Raw genomic sequence first — 23379 nt, forward strand, 5'->3', positions numbered from 1 at the left:
AAGCTACCCTCTACCCACTATGTGCATCTAGTGACACTTCTGATAGAAATTTCCCTCTGTCATTGGCTGCTTTGGTGACCTAGTATTTGCAAGCCAGTCCTTGAAACTTTTTGAAAATCCAAGTATGACCCGTTGCTAGCCTGTAAGTTGTCTTAGCTACATTATAAAATAACTGCTTCCTTGGTTTAATTCGACAGATCTTCTGTGATTGTGACAGAGTGATCTACATGCTCTGTTTCTCAATAATTTAACTAGCATCCCCAGTCTCTTCAGCAGGTAGGAGGAAAGATGAACATACTTTGGTTACATTCATATTTTATGTAATACCTATTTTGCTTCCAAGAAGCCTCCTAGTTCAGTTGCTTAAGCAGACCTAATTTATCTTGCTGAGCCTGCTCAATAAGCTGTCAGTCTTACCTACTTTGTGAGAATACGATTTAAAAACAAGTAAGTCAGCTTGATATGGCTGGGCTTGAAGCACCTTCTGTCAGCTTAGCTATGGGATCGCAAAGCCAACTTGTGTCTTAACGGCCGTTGTCACGGCAGAACGGCCTGTCAGATGGGAGAATTCATTTACCAGTGCGTAGGAGGCAGTGAGTCTGTGTGATCAGAGGAGGCGTCTGTAGCCGAGAGTTAGCGTCTCTGGTGTGTATTTCATAGGTTTCTTTTATTATAGACAAGTAAGAGAATGAAAAACCCGAGTCATGTGAGAATCAGCCTTCAGAAAAAAAATAAAATAAATAACCACAGCAGTATGTACAGCTAATTGACCTGGGAAACCTTGTCACTCATTTAACGTTATGCAAAATGTGTTAGCTTCATCAGCAAAAACTGCACTGAAGGTTGCTGTTCTGGCAGGGGGCAGATTTAAGATTAGATGCAGATTTGGCCAGATTCACTTTCCTCCTTTCTATAAACATAGAGGACAAATTTACTTTTTTCTGTTTTCAAATGTGTTCTGACCCTGTTTTGAAAGATTTTTTTTTCTTTCTGCTTAAATGAAACCTTTAGAATTCTTCCCTACTTACTGATAAGACAGTAAGTGGATAAATAGTACAAACCTTACACTTAAAGGTAAGCCATGGGCAGAAGTGAGCTGTGCACAGAGGCACATACTGTTGTCTCTGCATTTTGAGATACTTCCCATCTCAATCCTGTAGTTCCCTATATTAAAACCCATGTGTTTGCACCTGGCTTTAGTGACAGCAAGTGATGAAGAGGAAGGAGCGGGTCTCTTTGACAGTGCTGGCAAGGTGGCAGCAGATGCCTTTGACACATCTTCTGGATCCGTGCAGCTCATCGCTATCAAACCGTCAGCTCTGCCTGTCATGCACCCTGCCTCAGACAGGGCCCAGGAGTCCTCAACAGCACTCAATGGGGAGGTAAGCACCCCTGGCCTGGGTGGAAAGTCCAGCTGGACCACCGGCTTTCAGTGATCCTCCCTCAGCAGGTGGAGTGCAGCTTGTGTCCAGTAGCCTCAGGCTGCAGAGGCCATTTGTACCTCTGCACAAGCTAGACCTCAGTGATATAAAATACAAATCACTCAGAGTGAGTCTGTACATAGCATTTTCTACTTCTGATGAAACCTTTAAAACCCTGTGCAGCTGGGCCTCTTGGCTAGTTTATTTGGGTCCCTAGATCTACCACCTTTCTCCACTCCAACGGCTTCCACCCTCCAATACTAGGTAGGCAAGAAAAAAGGTTAATATACTTCCTGCTGATTAGGCGCATCGCGTTCCTTGGGGCAAGTCCAGTCTTCGTGGTCAGAATACAAGCAAACCAGCAATCCTGAAAACAGCAATGCAGCAATCCAGCAACAGCAAAAGCAGCGGCAAAGGGGGCAGCAGCTGCCACAGGCTCTCTCAGGGCTCTCAAATTTATTCCGTATCAGGAGTCCCCTGAATCCCGAAAATAAACTGCAAAAAATCATGCCCCTCCTAGAGCACGAGGCAAATCATAGTCAGCTGCTGTGGACAATCTGAAGCAGCCCTATAGTCCACACCTGGGATTAAAACAAAAACATATCCACATAACATTACTGATTATTTTTTTAAGAAACCAAAGTTCTTGCTACAACCCTATGATTAGAAAATCAATTATCAGAAGACCCCCCTTTTCCCCAATCTCTCATGAGTATAGCCTTTAGCCTTTCTAGACTGCACGCTGGCATATTTCAGCTTCCATTAGGATCCATATTGTTAGGTAATAGGAGGAGGGTGAGCTGAGAGGAGAGTGGAGAGCATGCCATCATTTGAGCAGGCAGCTGGCTACTAGAGACTCTGAAGTGACATTGATTTCTGACAGGAAGCTTGAAATAGCCCCCTGCTTTCTTTCTAGGTGGTGTCAATGTCAATGTCAATCAACTTCCCTGGGGAGGTGGCTGAGTTGGTAAAGTGCTTGCCATGAAAACCTGGGATGGGCACCCATGGAGCACACGCATGCACATCTGCAATTTTAGCGCTGGGGAACAGAGACAGGTGGATCCCAGGGCTTATTGGTCAACCCGTCTAGTTGACTTAAAAACATCTGTCACATCTGTGAGAGATTTTTATCAAAGGAAATTAGATAGAGAAAACAGATGATTGACAATAGATGATTGATTAGTAGGTAAGAGAGAATAGAGTTATCTCAGACAAAGAACAGGAAACTGGGTTGAAAATGCCATCACCTCCAACTTCCTTCAACAGAAGAGTTGTCGATGAGATAAAAAAAAATGTGAATGAACCTTTACAAATGTTTGCATGGGGCCTCTTGAGTGTATTTACATTATACATGTATGCACAGTTCTCTCTGGTGATAATGTGTTGGGTTGGTTTGTATATTTCATTTCTACCCTCACTATTGCTGCCTGAAGCAGGTGGGAGATTCGCACAGTCGAAAGCCTCTTTCTCATCACCCCTCAAGGGACCTGCTGCAACCTGTACAACTAGGTATCACAAATGCACACCAGACCCTTCCTCCCCACACCCAGAATATGTACAACAGTGTTGTATGTACCCGTTAAAGGAGGGACATTTTTTTTTTTTTAGCAGGAAGACTGAACTGGCCTTAAACTATGAGGGGCTGAGGTTCAATTACACACATAAGCAGCCCTTCTATTCCAGCTTTTTTTTTTTTAATTTTAAGTCAAAGAAACTAAAGCCTGAAGGGTGAGGTGCTGACTCAAGGTCATGCTGATGGCGTGAGTTCAGACACCCTGACTCCTGCCTAGTGTTCCTTTCTTCTCTTAGCACATACTCCAGGCCATCATGAGAAATAGTGTTGTACTTGGAAAGCTCTGTCACCAGAGTTGGTGCTTCAGCTCGTCCACTCGCCTAGCCAAGTGAGAACTGTGCTTTGTGCGTCAGCACCTCTATCCACAAAATGGGCCACTATACACAAAGCACTTAGCACAGTGACTAGCATGTGAATACCTCGTCACTGTTACTACCATTTTGTTTTTATTATTGCTCATTTGTCTGTGAGGAAGAATTGGTCACAATGTGTCCTTTCTGCCCCTTAGCTCTGTAATCTTTTCTGAGGCACAGCTCTGTGTCCCGCACCCCCCCAATCCCCATCCCCCGGCTCTAAACACACAAACAAGCCTCTGAAGTTGGCACTAATGCACTGATAATTGCATTGATTAGGACTGTCTGCCTAGTTAAGACTCTCATTTTGGACACCATTACCTGGGTCTCTTTGTCCCAGCCTAATGATATGATCATCATATAAACAGACTCCAAAATTAGGACAGATCCCTGTTCCTCCAGGGCCAGCTGTCTGTCACATGGGGAGAACACATGAATATTTCCTTCATTCAGAAATGGATCCATGCTGCATTTAGACAGTTAAAGGAATAGACCTTGCTGATACTCAGATTGGAAAAGCCCTGACCCTCCTTCTCTCTATAATCTGCTGTCCCTCAGAGCTTGACACAGACTGGTTTACAATTCTTCTTCTCTTAGGGATGGCTGATTTAAGTGTAAGTAGGGAGGGGTTGAGTTTATTACCTGAAGCCATAAAGCCATAAATTTCTCCCTTGTGAATTATAGGGAAATCTTTTAAAGGTGATTTCAAAGAAAACATAGGATGTCCAGCCCACACGAAATTTCCTAATGATCTCTCTCTCTCTCTCTTTCTCAAGAGAGTCATAGGTGTACACAGATGTCTCTCTGGGGCAAGTGGATCATATGGGCAGCCCCATTGGAGTGGCACATTGTCCCACCACATCCATCCCAACCCACTTTGAGACTCATCCCAAGAGCCCCAGCTAAGTGGACAGAAAAAGCCATGAGAGAGGTTAGTCAGAGTTGGAGCTAGACTCAGGGCACCAAGAACTAGGCAAGCTGCTGGGCTCTCACACAGAGGAACCCCAGAGCATAGGCAGAATAGAGACCACACAGTAAGGTCTCTCAGCTAAGGGTGGTGAGTCAGACATAGGCCTTCCACAGTGAAGACAAATGTGGGGACAAGGATGTAAGATAGTTCAGTGAGTGCCAGACCCATTGTATATGAGGGCTGGTGTCGGTGACAGACAGGAGACATCATATAAGGTCACAATAAGGTCATAGAAAAGCTCTCCTCTGATCTGTTTGGTCAGCTAACCTTGCAGAAAACACTTCTTGTCTGTTGCCATGCTGAGTCAGGCTGTGGACCTCTCTCTCTCTCTCTCTCTCTCTCTCTCTCTCTCTCTCTCTCTCTCTCTCTCTCTCCAAGGTGAACAAGGCTCTGAAGCAGAAATCAGACATTGAGCACTACCGGAACAAGCTGCGCCTGAAAGCCAAGAGGAAGGGGTATTACGACTTCCCCCCAGTGGAAACAAGCAAAGGCCTGACGGAGAGGAAAAAGATGTATGAGAAAGCCCCAAAGGAAATGGAGCATGTTTTGGACCCAGATCCAGAACTGTGTGCTCCCTTTGCAGAATCTAAAAACAGGTACATGCTCTGTGGATGTGCTTCATGTCACCGTGTCACATCTGGGATGAGGGCGGAGGGCACCTTGGGCATTGTGCCTGTGTTCCTTGATCTTACCTTGGGACTTTGATCTTCTCAGGCTTTTGATCTGGTCCCCACAAGCGTGCACTCAATAATGAGTCTGAAAGAGAGTCAAATTGAAGCCCTTTAAGGAATTCTAGGGCAAACAACCCCAATTGTCCTTTAGCTTAATGATATTTTTCAAGCCCGTAGCTATTTCAGAGCTGGGCAAAGTATAATTATCACCTACCTAGTTATGCAACTCTCAGATCAAAGGGCATTGTGTTGTTCAATTACACTAGTGGTTCTCGCACAGAAGGCAAATTTCATGCCTCATTTTTTTCCATTCAGCCTTAGTAAGTGCCTATCACACTTTGGCTCAGCGTTCCATGCTAGCCCATCGTAGATCTATTCAGTTATTCAGCACTTATTGTCACCTGTTGTATATCAGACACCAGTCAAGATGATGTATGCTTGCATGGCCACATGTGTTTTTTTTCTTACTCATCCCGTCCATATTTTATGTTGGATAAGACAGCCTAATGGTTGAGCCTATGGAACTTAAGGGCTGATGAAAGAAAAAGATACCCCCCACCCCCACCCCGAAGAGTGTGGCAGCAAGCCTGATGAGCATTTGAAATGTGAGCTGCTGTAGCTCCAATGGGGCATGGCCCACTGAGATAGAGCTAGGCCAACTGGTTTGAATTGGTTTCTCTCTCCATCTGTTCTTTGCTTCTGTAACAAAACACTTGAGGTTGGGGAATTTATAATTGGCAGAAATTCATTTCCCAACCATTCTGCTGGCTAGAAAGTCCAAGACAAAGGTGCCAGAATGTGGCAAAGGTGTTCTTGCTATGTTAGCATACGGTGGAGGGAGGACTGAGCAAGAGGGAGGCTCATCTCATTCTTTTATAATGTCATTTGTTTAGTCACCATTCTATGGCCGTGAAGAAACACCATGACCAAGGCAGCTCTTATAAAAGAAAACATTTAGTTGGGGACTTGCTTACAATAGCTGGGGTGCTTTACATCTTGGTCTGTAGGCAGCAGGCAGAGAGAGAGAGAGAGAGAGAGAGAGAGAGAGAGAGAGAGAGAGAGGGATCAAACCTCAAAGCCTGCTCCTAGTGACACCCTTCCTCCAACAAGGCCACACCTCCTAATCCTTCCCCAACAGTTCCATTAACTGGGGACCAAACCATCAAATATATGAGCTTATGGAGCCATTCTCATCCAAACCACGACATCCATCATTCCTGTGCCCCATGAGACTTTGTGACCCAATCACCAGCCAAAGTTTCCACCTCCTAACACTGATAAAACAACAATGATTTTTAATTAAATATCTTATTTCATATTCATACCTGCATATAGTCCATTTGAATCCAAATCACCCCAGTTTATTTCCCTCCAGTTTGTTTCCATCCTCCCACCTTCCCCTCCGAACTTCACCTGCTCTCTTTTACTTCTTTATTTTTCAAAATTTCATGTCTTCTGAATCCATTTAGTGCATCCTGTATGTGCATGGGTGTGGGACCATCTACTGGAGTGTGGGCAGCCTGCGTCCCTGAAGAAACGTGACTCTCCCTCTCCATTTCCTAGGGGTGTGCCTTCATGAGTCCCTCTTGCACCCTTTCTGGGGTTCTGGCTGGTTTGATCTAGTACAGGTCTTGTGTATGCCATCCCAGCCATCTGTGAGTTCATGCATGTTCCTGCACCGTTACGTCTAGTAAACACTGTTTCGCTATACATGTCTGCTCCCTCGGGCTCTGACAATCTTCCCGCTCCCTTCCTCCTACTCAGTGAGGGGAATCGGTGTAGTGTAGATGTCCCGCTTAGAGCGAGCACTCCACAGTCTCTTATCCTCAGTATGTTGGCTGTTTGCTGGTCTTTGGAGAGAAGTTTCTCTGATTCTCTGAGTGAATCCCTGATGTGTGAGTGTCAAGATAAGAGCTCACGGATCTGGGGCGGAAAGGTGCCTTAGGCGTTAAGAGCACTTGCCTCTCTTTCAGAGGACAGGGGCTTGGTTCGCAGTACCAACACAGCTGCTCACAGGCATCGGTAACTCCACATTCAGGAGTTCTAATGCCCTCTGGCTTTTGTGGGCACCAGGCATGCATGTGGGGCACATACACACAGGTACAACACTCACACACATAAAATGAAAATAAATGAGTTCTTTAAAAAGAATGGATGGAGTAATAATTACTTTGCCAGTTTAGCAGAATGATAGTACTAGGAGCTGGGACTGGGCAGCCATGAGTTTCTGCCACAGTTAATGATACCAGGCATGGGGCCCATCTTATGGAGTGGGCTATAAATCCAATTTTTAAAAAATGTTTTATTCCTCTCATATCATTCCTGCCAGTATTGCACCAGTGCACATTTCTTGACGTGCCAGTTATTATTGTAGCTTGCAGGGTTCACAGCTGGATAGGACTAATGATGAACCACCACCCCCTTGGCGTCTATAGAACCTTCTAGAACTATGAAAGTTTAGCCAGCAGGAATGAAGTTTCCAGGAGCAGCTAAATTTTAACATGGATTTTAGAATAGGAGAACATTCAAAGCACGGCAGCAGTCTCCAAGCGCAGTGCATAATGGGGCAGTGGCCTCCCATAGTGGGCAAAGAGATAAAAGACAGCAAAGCGTGCCCTGCCCACCTCCCTTCCTTTCCTGCCTGCCTCCAGCACTTCCACAATCTGATACCACATCTCTGCAGGGTACATTCTCCTTGGCGGTCCCCTGGCTTTGGGCATGCTGACACTCTGGCCATGGAGAAGCCATAGAAGGTTTATTAGTAGCTGTTGGGCAGATCTTGGCCTGGATGGATCTTTGCTTTAAAAATAAAAATAGATAGTAAAATAATACCATTCAACAGAATTGGATGAAAAAAAGAAACAAGCAAACCAAATTGGGGACTGGGAATAAACTGAACTGACATAATTTATTTACAGTTAAAAAAAAAAAAAAAGCAGGAGTGGTGGTGGTGGATTCTAAGCGGGGGCTTAATTGGCCAGGGGCTTGGTTGGCTGGTATGACAAATGAGGGCATAAGGTCACAGGATGACATGGTTCACAATACACATATCAACAGGTATAGGAAAAGGGATGGATTTGGCAGGGAGACTGATAGCAACTTTAATTTTCACTTTGCTCTTGGGGACGCTGCTTCAGGGGTCTCTGATGGACTGAGGTGAGAGCTGGTTTTCCTGGGTTTCCTCGACTTGAAAGTTACTAGAGAGATCACCCTTTCAGTGATTTTGGGTTTTGAGTGTAGCTTTTCCCTAGGAGCTGTGCAAGATTCTTCAACCTAAGTTCAGGCCAGACGCTTAAGGTTCTGTGACGGACTGTTGCTGCCGTGAGCTCGACCAGCTGGGGCTAGGGTGAGAGCTAGAAAGGAAAGAAATGGGGTGGCGGAGAAAAGCAACAGAGCTTAGACCTCACAGCTCAGTGCTGGCTCTTGCCCGGCTGCTGCTGGCTCCACATAGCTGCCTGCTGCGTGTCTGTCGTCACAGGTTGGAGTTAGGTGTTCATTGCTGTTCACAGCACAAACCCCAGAGACGCTGCTGTGAGCCATCATGGTGAGCAGGGAACCACAAAGCAACCATTCTCTGGTGAGTGGGGACATCTAAACTGCCCTTCGGAGCAGAGGAACAGCCAGAAGATGCAAACCTGAGACTCTCGTGTGAACTGATCGCTACATCTCTCAAAGTAGTTTTCAAAGTTTTTTTTTCTTTTCTTTTCTAAAGTTAGTTAAAATGTCCTATTTCACATTATGTACACTTGTTGGGCAGCCTGTGGTTGGGTTTATCTGCTTAGATGACTTTGCACCTGCTGGCTGTCGCCTCCATAACCCCTTCTTTGGGGATTTTTCTCCAAAGTGTTGTGTAGCTGACATGCTATAGAGCATCCTAAGCCGGTGACAGATTAGAAGTGATCACTCACTACCCCTGGCAGGGGATTCTGGGTGTTGGAAACTGTTATAATAACCATAGTTTCTACTTTTTGTGTGAGCTGCATGTACATAAAGCAGGTGGAAAAATCACCACACACACAGACATCCCAGGATTACCCAGTGCCAAGTGACAAAGACCCACAAGCATACATTCCAGATGAAACCAACCATAGAGCTCAGACCTCAACCACCATGTCCTTTAGATGGCCTCCCGGGCTCTAGGTCTAGGCCAGTATCCACCTGCCTGGGTCACCCCAGAGCCGAGCGCTTGATAAATGAAGACCATCCGTGTGCTTCTGGAGTCTGCCAGAACCACTCAAACCAGCTCCTCCCACACCTGCTTCCCCTGCCTGGCTCACTGTGTCTCTCAGAAGCCACAATTTAGACGTTTGTTCTTCTGCTTCCTCCTCTCTCCCTCTGCCTTCTGACCAACCTAGTCAACGTCTGCATGACTCTTCTCCCCCGTCATGGCCTGGATCTTTCTCTGGGCTCTGTGGGTGTCATACATTGTCTTTTCAATGGCAGCCATCACCTGCCAGAGTTGCTCTGACGGAAGCCCAACATCCTCCTCTTTCTCAGAGCCCCAGGGTTCCATAGAATACAATATGAAAACTGCTTTCTTAAACTCTAGTGCAATTAAAAGCTCTTATGGGGCAAGGGAAACACATCATGACCCATCCAGCAATATTGCTGGGGGCATGGGGGAGGCGGGGCGAGCAGGACTCAGGTTGATGTGCTATAAATTATAGCAATATAAGAACAAGTGTGCCTAGTGGAATTGACTGACTAAAATAAGCATCTATTCACAGGACAGTCTGACTTAGCCCCTAGGAGATAGTCACACACCAGGCACACACACTGGGAGTCGAGTCATTGGAATGTGTGAAGTAAGTCTTTGGGATGTGTAAGGAGGTAGTGCAACATCAGGGTAACACCTGCCTAGTATGTGCAAGGCCCTGGGTTCTACCTCCAGCACTGCTAATAAAGTTAGCCATTGTAACGCAGTGTTTTCCCTGAAGGCAGAATAAACCCAGAGGGTGCTCCGGTGTCCAAGCTTTTAACATATTCATGTTCCTCACTAGTGTATGTCTAATACTTGTGAAATAGCCTGCTGTCATCTGCCAATCTTCCTGACTGTTCTACCACCAACTACTCCTATTAGTAAATCTTTTCTTAATGGGCTAATTGACTAGTGGTTGGGTAGCTAGGAAGTATGGGGGTTTCCCCCCAAAAAACACAGTTATAATTAAGTTAAGGATGAGAATCCTTTGAAATCTGCCTTAAAGTATGAGTCACTCCGAACACACTCAGTCGCATGAGCCTGCAGCACCCAGGCTCCTTTCCTAAAGGCAGCCTCTAGTTGAAGATAACTGGGGGGTATGGTTCATAACAGGAGGGGGGAGGGGTGTGGCTCATAACGGGAGGGGGAGGGGTGTGGCTCATGGGGGGAGGGGGTGTGGCTCATAACGGGAGGGGGAGGGGGTGTGGCTCATAACGGGAGGGGTGTGGCTCATAACGGGAGGGGTGTGGCTCATAACGGGAGGGGGAGGGGGTGTGGCTCATAACGGGAGGGGTGTGGCTCATAACGGGAGGGGGAGGGGTGTGGCTCATGGGGGGAGGGGTGTGGCTCATAACGGGAGGGGGAGGGGGTGTGGCTCATAACGGGAGGGGTGTGGCTCATAACGGGAGGGGGAGGGGGTGTGGCTCATAACGGGAGGGGTGTGGCTCATAACGGGAGGGGTGTGGCTCATAACGGGAGGGGGGAGGGGTGTGGCTCATAACGGGAGGCCGTAATCTGCCATGTTATCCAGGATTCTTTTGGTTGCAAACTGAAAATCCAGCACAAACTGGTTCAACTAAAGGGGACTAAATGGCCAAGCATTAATGCAAGGCCAAAGCTTTAGTCTGGCTAGATCAAGGGAATCATACTGATTTTGATCTTGCTTTCTCAGTCTTTAACACCCTCTTTTGAAGGCAGGATATATATATATATATATATATATATGTGATGGCCAAAACCCAGCTGTCAGAAACACCAGATTTGTGTCCCTCAAATCCAAAAGAGTCCCTTTTTCCTAGTTGTCCTAGCCGTAACCCTGAGACTCAGTCTTACTGGACCTAACTTAAGATGTGTGTCCACTTTCCTGACCAATCACATGGAGGTAGGGATATGATTGTGTGGTGGTCAGCTTGAGTCAGTTGCTTACTCCAGCAGGAACGATAGCCCCTAAGAAGCATCCTGCTCTACTTACCAAGAGGGTAAGTATCATGGGACCAGGCAGGCAAAAAGAACAGATTCTCTTAAGCATAGGTGTGGTCCCTCGTGGTCGTGGCTGAGATCTAAGCGCGTCTGTTGTATTCGTGGCTAAAGTGCTAGGATGGAATCTTGCCCTGAAATTCTTGCTGGACTGTGTGTGACTGAATGCTGTAACCAATGTATTGTGTTCATAAAATAATATGTGTATGTGCCAGGTCTCTGACCTCCCACAGCTACTGGGAATGAATCGTGTCAGGTTTTCACCCCCAGCAGCCATAAATATCTAAAATGCTCAGACTGAAACATACGATAAATCATGCTTAGGCATTCTCTGAAGATGGTCTAGAGGCATTAGCTGTTTTTCTCTTGGATGAAGGGGAATTTTAATTTCTTAGTTATTATGCTGAATCCCATGGAAGTCATTTGTCTTTAATGAGTCTCCCTGATAAAAGTTGCCACTTGTGGGAGGGAAAGAAGCCTGCTAAAATCCTCTTTACGTGGCTGATTTCTGTCCCCCTCTGTAGAGAATCCTCCAGTGACCGTGGCGAGTGTGTGAATTTTTGAGAAGTGGCTGAGTTGAAACCTTGAGCAAGCTACTCTTGTTTTTTGTACTTGAACAAGCCTACAAGTGGGCTTTGTGCACACTTCAGGGGCTGCATTTATTAAAACTCAGCTAGCGAAGCCAGAGGCAGAGGCTCACACCTGTTATCCCAGCACTCAGGGAAGCAGAGGCAAGCAGATCTTTGTGAGTTCAAGGCCAGCATGGTCTACATGAGTCCAGTACAGTCAAGGCTACACAGAAAAACCCTGTCTGGGAAAAACAACAACAACAACAACAAGAACACTCAGCTAAAGGGCCTCTTCCTTAGAGAGATCTGTTCCCACCATCCTAGTTACCCTCTGTCTTACCTTCTTATTTTTATTGTGGTGTGTGTGTGTGTGTGTGTGTGTGTGTGTGTGTGTGTGTGTGCGCGCGCACGCGCGCATGCGCGCGCCCTGGGTATCATCCTTCAGTATTCATCCACCATTTGTTGAGACAAGGTCTCTCATTGCCCTGGAACTTGTCAAGTAGGCTAGGTTGGCTAGCTTGTGAACCCCAGAGATCCTCCTGTTCCTGCCTCCCCAGTGTGGTATTACAAGTGAACACCACCATGCCTGGCATTATGGTGGTGGTGATGGTGGTGGTGGTGGTGGTGGTGGTATATAGTCTAAGACTTGAACACAGGTCCTCATATTTGCAAGACAAACACTTCACTGAGTGAGCCACCTCTCCAACCCTCCTTATTTTCCTTAGTAACACTAATCACTCTGAAGTTAGCATGCCAGTTGTCTCTCCCATCAGGATACAGGCAGCAGTAGTACCAGGGCCATGGATGCTCGGCTCCTGGTACTTAGCACATACTAGGCACTTGGTAAAAATAAATAAAACTTAAAAAATAAATAAATAAAAATTGGTGACTGGTTGAAGAGGCCCCAAGAAGCCTCCAGGCTTATGGTCTTTGCTAAGGAGAGAATCTACATGGTAATTGTAGAAAAGAAATGTGCGAAGGATTACGGCATTGAACGTGGCCCGTTCTCTACAGGCTTCATTTATTAACACATTGTAGGAGTCCATGCCTGAAATCCAAAAGATGAAAAAGGAACAGGAGGCTGCTGAGTCAACAAAGGCAAGTTTGTTCCGCAGTGTTAGCTGTCCTCAAGGGTCAACAGAGAACCCCTGTCCTTGCCATCAGCAGAATTTTAGATGAGGTTGCACTGCTCTGATTGATTGTAGTTGCCTAATTTGATATGAAAGAACACATAATTCAGCCAAATAGTTATAGCATTTGGGATGGCGCAGGAGGGCGGGGTACCCTTGTTTCCCTCTTCCTCTGATGGCCAGGCACCGAGTACCATCAGTTCTGAGATTCTGAGGCCAATCCAAACCCTCTACTGGTTGCCTGTAGCTTTGGATCGGTGGAGAATTCCATCTGTCAGGACATTTGCTGCATCATAACAGTTGTTGGATTTTCTTCAGGCAACAGATGAAGAACTCTGTCTACCGAAGCCGGCAGTCTCTGAATAGTCCAAGTCCGGGAGAAACAGAGATGGACCTTCTGGTCACACGGGAGCGACCCCGGCGTGGAATCCGAAACAGCGGATACGACGTAAGTGTCTGGTGGACTCGGGTGGACGAAAGCTTTCTCCAGAAAGCCTTGAGACCTAGCATCCCGGTTTTGGGGGAGTCTCCAGATGCCCTGCAATGTTTTCTATGCTGAGGGGTGAGTGTACATGGTAGGGGAGTGGGTTTTGTTTATTTATTTTCTTCTTTTGCAAAGTAAGCTACTTGGAACGTGTGAGGGTGATTGTGATTTTCTCTGTGTGTGTGATTGTGATTTTTAAGCTGTGCTATTCTGCAAACAGTGTATTATTGGCTTGAAATTCAAGGGAGATTGTGAACGGTCTTAATTGCCCTGCCCCATTCCCACCCCTGTAGAAACAAGATTAGAACCTAGCGATGCATTGGCGTTCATGGAACCCTGACTGCTTTTGGTCTACAACAGTTTTGAACATTTGGATTTTCTCCGGACTTCATAACTCCTTAATGAGCCATAGAAACAATATGATGTCCGACAGTGAGGCTAGGCCACGTGACAGAGCGCAGGCCTGGGCTTAGTGGTGAGACTAGACTGCAAACACTCCTCCACTTAGTCCCTTCATAGGGTTTCTCCAGATGAGGAGCAGCTATCCTCAGCCTGCCCCCACGATGGAGACATCCTGAACTTCGCCTTGTACCCATGATTCCACTCTGGAGGAGGAGGGGCCACTGCTCCTCTCCCTACCTCACAGTTTCAAAGAATCTTGATGTAATTGCAGTTTTTTAAAAAATACTTCTTAGCCGGGTGTGGTGGCACAGGCCTTTAATCCCAGCACTCGGGAGGCAGAGGCTGGTGGATCGCTGTGAGTTCGAGGCCAGCCTGGTCTACAAAGTGAGTCCAGGACAGCTGAGGCTACACAGAGAAACCCTGTCTCGAAAAACAAAAAAACAAAAAAAGTCTTTCCCATTCCCCTAAATATTTCTTTAATTGCAATTTAATTTTTCTCTAACAAGAGTAATAATTCAAATACTGGAAAAACTTATAATTTGAGAAGTAGTGATTTGAAAAGGATGCTTTTTTTTTTAATATAGCATGCTGATTTGGAGGCAAGAAGAGTGGTCTCTTGAGATTAATCATTGTTTAGCATAAGCGCTTAAAATGGGCTTTTTAAATGGTCCAATTTAAAACAGATCATTTAAATCTCTGGTGCTCTTCCTCGACGGAAGCCTGATGTTGTGTGCACAGTGATGTTCATCTTGGCTCAGGTGCTGAGCCCTGAGCCCAGGGCCTTACACTCGTCGCTGAGCTATGTCCCTGGCCCACGCATCCTTTTTCTTCAGTGATACTAGTCCTCTGTTTCTTATTCATAAAACATTTTGAGATTTTCATTTTACAGAATTTTAGACACTCTGACCACCTAAGTTGATGTTACATCTTTGCTTTTCTCTTAAACTCTCTCCTTACAGAGACTTTTTTTTTTCTTTATAAGAAATATTTCTGGGCTTGGTGAGAGAGAGATAGATAGATAGATAGATAGATAGAGAGAGAGAGAGAGAGAGAGCATCTGCTGTGCAAACAAGAGGACCTGCGTTTGGATCCTCAAACATGTATTAACGTCATGCATGGCTGCAAATGCCTGTGACCCCAGCCCCGGAGGTCATTGGCCAGCAAGCCTAACCGGAAAGATACACCTTAAGTTCAGTGAGAGACCCTGCCTAAAAAATAAGGTGGAGTAACTAGAGAAATGGCTCAGCAGTTAAAGCACTTGCCACACACATGGGAAGACAGGATTCAAAAGCCCCAGGACCCATGCTATGCCAGTAGGCATAGCAGCTTGACTGTGGTCCGGAAGGCAGAGAAAGGATCCCCAAAGCGAGCTGGCTAGCTAGTCTCACTGTGTCAGTGAGCTCTGGGTTTCAATGAGAAATGCTGCCTCGGTGAGTAAGGTGGAGAGGAACAGAGAGAAATTCCCCACCTCAACCTTGGGCCTCCACAGGCACGTGTGCATCCCTGTACACATTGGAGCACACATATGCATACACATACCTACACACACCACACACACAAACTACCATCTCACATATACACACAAACAAACAAATGAAATAAATGGGAGACCTAGTCATTCCTAGAAGCTTGCATAGTCTGGGGGACATTTTCTTCCGCTCAAACCACTGAGACTCCATAGGCTCTTCAGTCAAGATAAGCATTAGCAGCTTTCTTGTAAGAGTCTGGGCAGAGACACTTTTACAGGTATGAGGAAATAGGCCAGACAGTTCCCAATAGTCAGGCAAGAACATGGCATATTTTTAGCCATGTGCCGTAACTTTTAGCACCTATCCATTACCTATTTAGAAGGTCAGGTGAATAAACTACCTGGAATAATAGATTGCTCATATTTCACAGCCGTGTGTGAGCATGTGCATGCATGTGCATGTGTGTATGTGTGCGTGCATGTGTATGTGTTTTTCCTTGAGAAATATGTGTTATCTCAAAAAGTATTATAAGTTTCTTTAGGGGAAAAGGCTCACATAGAACATAATTGTAAGAATTTAGGCTATGGACTAAGGACTCTCTCTCTCTTGTCTCTTCTTGAGCCTTTTTGTTATTCATAAAAAGTGGTTAGTCTTTCTTAACCACGGCACAGACCAAGTCCTGTTGTGTTCTCTGGAGTTCCCTTGCCTGCTTCCAGCCCATGGACCATGCTCCTTAACACACCCTTCCTTGCCATACAGCTCATCTCACGTCATACATGTCCTGTATGTCCGAGCCTCTGTGGAGACTAGATGTCATTTCTCAGAGGAATCTTTATGTGGAAAGTTCACATACAAATAAAAAGATCAGCAAATTAAGAAGAGAAAGAAGTGAGTAATAGTCTTAAACAATGCATCCATTTCCCAAAAAGCCAAGGCATTCCTGGCAAAGGCATCCACTAGTCCATCAGTGAACCTGTCACTTGGCTGGAAATGCGCCATTCTGCCTCCTGTGTCTGGAGCTCTCAAACTAGGCCAACATATTCAGTCCTTTCTGCCAGGTTGAGAAAACTCAATGCTGTGGAAGCAAAAAACCAGAGAGATTGATTTAATCTTGAATTTACCAAATGTTGACTACTTCAGAATCCCAAAGGAAAGGTTTGCATATAAAAGTAAACGAATAAACACACACAAATGAGCAGGTGAACTGTGCTGCCCAAGCAAATCTTAGCCACAGGGTGGATGGAAGGCAGCCTGGGTTCTCCTTCCGGTCCATCTCCGTCCCTGAGGGGCCTCTCAGTTTGCACTCAGTCTCATCTCTCCTCACCCCAGTTCTTCCTCACTGCCCCTTGCAGCCTTTCTTTCTAGGGCATGGCATTCATTTGTGATTCCCGCTGACCCACAGAACCATTCTCTGCTAGGGACCGACAGCAGCTATGCTAGGCTAGGATGCAGATCACAGCATCCCTGAACCCATGTCAGAGAAGTTTCTTCTTGCAGTAAATGATAATTATTACAGAGACTACAACTGGATGATGTACAGAGAGGGAGAGTCTTTGGAGATCTCAGCCCTAAACAGAATGTCTTTATCACCTCCCCTTCCTCGAGGCTTAGGGAATCTATCCAGAAGAGGAGGCAGAAAGTTTATAAGAGCCAGAATTGGTAGATGATCCCTAGGAGCAGTGTCTTCCAGACACAACAGCTCCTACATAGGAACTCACAGAGACAACAGCAGCATGTTTAAGACCTATAGGTTCAAGCCAGATAAAATCTCAGTACTGGGAAGGGAAGTAGACACAGTCCCACCCTTAGCCAGGAAGAGCTATCTGCAACTGTTACTGCCCAGGAAGGGAAAACCGGTTTTCTCCAGTGAGTGTCATTGGTTATATCAACCACACTCCAGGCAGGCTTCATGCCGGGAACAGTTGGCTAGCACGACATGGATGCCGTGGGGTTTTCATGGGTGCTTTTTGTTTTATTTTAGCAATTTTTTTGTTGCATTGTTTTTTTTGTGTATGCTTGTTTTGATCTTCATTCTTGGTGGGGTATTTGCTTGGCTTGGTTGAGGGGGAGGGAAGAAAAGAGAGAGAGACAGACAGACAGAGACAAAGAAAAGAGATGGAGAGAGAGAGAAAAGAGAGACAGACAGGAGGCGGAATATGAATTTGGATGGATAGGGAGGTAGGGAGGATCTGGGAGGAGTTGCAGGAGGAAGAATATGAACAAAAAAAAATACATGAAGACAATTTAATAATAAGCAAATATAAAAGGAAAAAGTTCCCATATAGCTAGAGCTGCCGGCTCTGTAAAGGAGAGAGCACTGCAGAAGTTAGGCACTGCCATGTTTTGCAGCAACAATTCTGAACGTTCTGTTCAGTCCATCCTCCAGGATGCTGGGTGGCTGTGACCTAAGTAGTAGCCATTTTCTAAGAGTACACGCTCATGACAGAAGGATGAGTTATGTTTGAAAAGATCCTCTAAACTGATCATACTTAATAAGCAGAGTAGATCATTAAACCATTTTTGGCTTTGAACTTAATTCCTCCTAATGCATACAGTAGGTAGAAAACCAAGTATCAAACTAATATAGAAAGGGGGAAAATTCTAAAATTTAAATATATATATATATATATATATATATATATATATATATATGTTTTTGTCTTTTGTGTATTTGCACATTTGCTGTGAATAGTGTGGGCATGCGTGTATGTGTGTGTGTGTGAGTACACGTATATGTGTATGCACTTCTGTGTTTAGGTCCTTGCACCCCAGTGTACCTGTGTGGAGGCCAGAATAGAACTTTGGGTATCTTCCGAAAGCACTATCCATCCTGCACCCATCCTTCCCCCAAGATGAAGTCTCTCCCTTGGAACTCACTTTTCCGATTAGGCCGGCTAGCCAGCAAGCCCCAGTCATCCCCTGTGTCTCTACACCCCTACTGCTTGCCCTGGGGTTACAGGCACATATGGTCGTGCCTAATTCCTTTTAAAAGTGATGTTTTTGTTGTTTATTCATTTGTGTGTGCTCATGTGTATTTGTGTGTGTGCTGCTACCCGTGGAAGCCAGAAGAAGGTATCAGAGTCAGTGGACTTCGAGTCACAAGCGATTTCAAGCCATCCTCTGTGGGTACCAGGAACTGAACTCTGATCTCCTGCAAGAGCATCAAGCACTCTTACCTGATGACCATCTCTCTAGATTTCTATGTACAAATTTTACTTTAAATGTTGATTTCTATTTTCCTGTGCTGGAGATGGCCCAGCAGTTGGGAGTGTGTGTTGCTTTTGCAGAGGATGGGGACTGGTCCCCAACACCCACGCCAGGTGACTCACAGCCACCGTGACTACAGCTCCACACTGTCTTCTGGCCTCCGGAGACAGCTGCACTCCATGACGTACCACACACAGACACACATAGATACGAAATTTTTAAAAAATAATCTTAAAACATTTTAAAGGTTATCTTAAAATAAAATAAGATACTATTTTCTGAATGAAAACTACTTACAAAATAACGAATCCATGAATAAAACAAATGTCCCACCATGATTCTTGGGCAGAATCGGCACTGAAATGACTTCTCCCCATACAGCCCAGTCACTCACCCCGGGGTGTGCAGACAGAGTGGCCTTTGTTTCTCAGGAAATAGGATCATTTAAATCATCCCCAGAGTTTAAAAATGCACCCATGTGGCTGGTTATTTTGTCCTTTTGGGGGTATGTTTGTTTCTTTGCTTTGCAATGCTGGGTAAATAACCCACACCTTCCGGCATGCTGGCTAGACAATCATTCTACCGCTGAGGTATTTCACCAGACCAGACTGATGTCTCTTTTGATCATATTAACCCCCACCTTTCCCCCTAACTCCTCCAAGATCTGCCTCCTGTTCCCCAACCCCGCCTAACTTCTAGTACCAGTCCAGTTTATGTCACCCATATAGTCATGGGTGTGCAACCATCCACTGGTATATGGTTGGCATACCAGGGCCTAAACCCTTAAAGAAAACTGACTTTTCTTACCTCAGAAGCCACCTGATGTGTTTCTGGGCATTGAAAAGAAATATGACAGAAATGGAAACAGCTCTAAGCCTTAACAGTAGGGGAGCCTCTGAAATGATTGTTTGAACGACCGCTTTGAGGATAAATATTAACCTTTCAGAAATAATGCCATTGTTACCATCTGGGGGTCTGGATTAGGTTTGTTTTCTCTACCAGTTAAGGGCTTAAAAGGCAGGGGAAAAAAAAACTCAAGCACAACAGGTGGCAGCAGGGAAAAATCTCAGACACAGCAGGCAGACTCAACAGATGAAACCCCACTTCTGTTAACCATGAGGCACACACAGAAAGAGCCCCTGCAAAACAGAGGGGGGAACCCATGAAGCCAATGTCCCACCCCTCCTCAAGGGCTGGGAGGTTTTAAGAGTCTTTGGTGGATGGAATTGGGGTGCTTTTCTCTTAATTTGGTCGGTCTTAAAAAACACAGGGAAGGTGATAGGCCCACAATTTTGGGTAGCCCTGTCCTGGTCCGGCCTTGAGCTTGTTAAAACCATCTGCTAGCAGGTGTGTCCTGTTGGTGGAAGAGAAGAGGCTGCCAGGCCATTGCCTCAGATAAGGAAAGGTAAAGAAGAAACAGAAAGTTTGCCATCCTCATTATCTGTCCGTGGAACCCTTCCCTTATCTGTCTGCCTGCTGGGGATCTGTCTGACTCTCAGCCCCTCACTATAAGCTGCTTCTTTTAAATTTCTCTCCAGTTCTTTGCCTGAAGTTCCATATGCCAGAGCAATAATATGTGGCCTCCGATGCATGAGGGCTTTTCTTGTGACATTTTTACCTCATGGTACTGATAAAACAGTATGTATTCAGAAGATCTTATAGTTCAGATTTTGAATGTTGGTCTTTCCCTGGGCTCATGACGTGTGGTCCAGTGTTCCCCACAGCAGTGGCGAACCACAGTTTTCAGACAGTTCTTGGTCTCAGTAGTGAACAGGCCACACTCTACAATGTTCATGTTTCTCTGGGCTTCTGATCCCCCACGTCCCCTCCAGACTGGCCCATTAAGTTCTGCTTAGAGCATTCTAAGGCTCTTCTAGTCTAAAGTTCCAAACTCCTCCACATTCCACTTGCAAACCAGTTCCAGAGGTCTGAAGACCACATGGTCAGGCTTATCACAGAAATGGCTCCACTTTATCCAATTTTCTGGGCTAGCTACTTTTCTCGTTGCTCCAACAAAAGCATCTCAAGGAAGAAGATACTGGCTTTGGCTTTCGCCTTGAGGGGATAGTTCACGATAGCCATGAAGGCGTGGTGGCAGGAGGTCATAGCAGCTGAGCACAGTGTCCACAGCCAAGGGCAGAGAAAGATGAATACTCAACTCCTTTTCTCCTTTTTATGTCTTCTGGGACCCTAACCAAGGCGACAGTGCCATCTATACACAGAGTAGGTCTCCCCTGCTCAGTCAGGCCTTTCTGGAGACACCCTCATCAACATACACAGCGTCATGTTTCTATGATGATTCTAAACCTGGACAATTTGACAATGAAAATTAACTATCACAGAGATGGGTGGTGACCCATGGTGCAGAGCTCAGTCCCCAGCAGCTGATAAACTCTGGATGCATTTTGTCATGTGTGATGGGTGTTTACATGAATGACCATATCCTGACAGGACTGCCAGCTCCCTTTGTCCCAGATAAGCAGTGGCTTCTAGAAGGAGGCCAAAGAATTAGAATAATTATTTTCATAGATTTCACATAGAAGGTGATAAAATATGATGGGGATAAAATATGAAAGGGATAAAATATGGAAAGCTCCCATGACTGTATATAGTATGTACAACTCCGATGTAGCAACTCTGAAATCTTCTAAGTCATCCTATTATGAGTGCAAAGCATTCTGGGCCCAGCTCCCTCCCTCACCTCCAGAATCTTTTGGCCTAATAGAGACCATGGCAGATCACAGCCATGCTCTGCAGTGTTGGGGAGGCTCCTATTGAGGGTCCAGTCAGCTTTTGACTTCACTGAGAAGCTAAGAGCTACATTGGGATTTTGCCCTTTCCTCTGTGTGATATATTGTTCTTTATTCTAGAAGCAACCTGCATGTTATTCCCTTAACTAGCTTCTTTTATGTTGACCTCTGTCCCACCTAAAGCTTTCCTACATAGTCCCCATCTCAGCATTTAACCTCTTCCTCCCAGTTCTGCTAACTAATTTACACAGTAATGACCTTACTTGATTAATACTACATTAATTAATATGATATGTTAATTATCATATTGATTGATTAATTAATATGATAGATTACCATATTAATTAATGTGATAATTACCTTAAGTTAACTGATATATTACCTTAAGTTCACTGTATTTTTTAGGGGCTTGCAGTCCAAAGGAAATATCTGATAATACGAACTAAGTCTCCTTAGGAGAGCCCAAGACAGAGGTTGAGGTACTCAGTGGCAAAGGAGCTTTAGGCACAGTCCTGATCTCATCAAGCTGGTGGCTCTCCAGGAAGACATTGACTTTACCAAGATGGAAGTCACTTAGCAAAGTGTGGGGAAGAGAGTAGAAGATGAGGTTCTTGACAGTGTGGTTGTGAGGCAACAGGAGCTTTGGAATAGCCCAGTAACTTTTCTTATAACTATGGCTCTGCAGGCCCAAGGCTTCTCCATGAAGACAGCTTCCCGCTGGCAAGTGACGAGCCTTCCCTCTGCTAGGAGCACGCAGGTGCTATCCACCTGCTCACCCCATCAGATTCCCTGAGGTCTAGATGGTCCTGATCGTTGTACAGATGCCTGTTGTGGAAGGGATGAAAACAGGACTGGGCAGAGTTAGGAGACAGACCACGGTGTAAATACTGTTCAGTCTCACATGACCTTCACTGGAGCATAGATGGCCCTGCAGAGCTGTATTGGGTTTGAGTGAAGGAGCTTGTCTTTATAGACCAGCCATTGGATAGCTTTAGGTAAAGGTCCCATTTTTAGCCATGGATGGGTGTTCCTAAGAGGAGTTGATCTCTGAGGCTGGCAGCTGGACATGTGGCTGGCAGCTGGGCATATGCCTAGCCCCCGAGCCCTCCTGTAGTAAGAAGCAAGCCAAATCCTCTAGTTTATTTCATGCCTATGTGCCCTTTGGCCTACCTGTGGATCACTAGGCCTTTGGGGAGCCACTGTCTGTCAGTGGACACATGAGAGCACTCCTAGGGACTCACTGCCTTTTCCATTGCCCATCACACTTTTGTGGAGGAGAGAGGAGCAAGACCTAATGATTTAGCTCTGGCTAGCCTGGGACTCATTGTGCTGAGCAGGCTACCCTCCAGCTCACAGAGGTCTGCCTGCTTCTGCATCCCAAGTGCTGGGGTTGAAGGCATGGGCCACTAGGTCCTGCACCCATCACAGCCTGTGTGCATGTAACCGATTCGAATTCAATAGCATGGCCTCAAAGAAAAGTAAAAAATTAGCCTGCTGCTAAAAATTATCTTTTACACAGAGATATCCTGTCTCGGAAAAAAAATCTTTTATGTATATTCTGTTCCTGTGTGTGTGTGTGTGTGTGTGTGTGTGTGTGTGTGTGTGTGTACTTTTTTACTACTTTCTATCAGACTATGCGCAAAGCCATGTATGCAGTCCTACGTGGGTTATTTAAGGATTTTTAAAGGCTCGACTCTGCATGGTTTTGCCTTCTCCACTGGCATAGCTAAGCCCCCTATATGCAGTTCTACTGTCGTACCTGGGTGAGGCTCTGGGAAGAGATGCTAAATCAATGCTGGGGCCTGTCCCAGGTTGTGGTTAGTATAAGTTTGCTGTGATGATGAACTTGGGTTGGAGAGGAGAGGGTCCTGTAGGAGGTCTGATCTCCCCTGGATGTCCCACATCCACTGCCCACACTAGTCACCATTGCTTGCCACTAGTGACTGAGTGACCTCTACAATAACCACACACTCTGGTGGATCTCAAGTCTAAGTTCCCAGCAGTTCAAGGCGTATGTGCTGTGGCTGAGCCAGCCGTGTTGTGCTAGCTGGTGCTTCTACTCCGTCACCCAACCCGTTAGCTGCAACCCAGATGCCCTTGCCCAAGCATCTTGTGTCACGTGGTTTCTTTGCTCTCTGAATTCGGTTGTGCTTATCACTCTGTAGGGAGCATGTCTTCCTGCCTGCTTCATCTGAGGTTAAGACA

General features: G+C 45.7%; 1 protein-coding gene across 6 annotated transcripts in view; it reads left to right on the forward strand.

Annotated features, from left to right (window-relative positions):
• Window positions 1–23379, forward strand: part of KIAA1549L (KIAA1549 like) — a 254077-nt gene that overhangs the window by 193264 nt on the left and 37434 nt on the right. For all 6 annotated transcript variants that reach the window (XM_084774625.1, XM_084774630.1, XM_084774629.1 and 3 more), the window contains 3 exons: window positions 1201–1382; window positions 4696–4913; window positions 13181–13310. In XM_084774625.1, coding sequence (XP_084630751.1) covers window positions 1201–1382; window positions 4696–4913; window positions 13181–13310 — 530 coding nt within the window. The remainder of the gene's footprint in view (window positions 1–1200; window positions 1383–4695; window positions 4914–13180; window positions 13311–23379) is intronic.

This window comes from Acomys minous (assembly GCF_964271855.1).
Source record: "Acomys minous genome assembly, chromosome: 3".
Classification (NCBI taxonomy): domain Eukaryota; kingdom Metazoa; phylum Chordata; class Mammalia; order Rodentia; family Muridae; genus Acomys; species Acomys minous.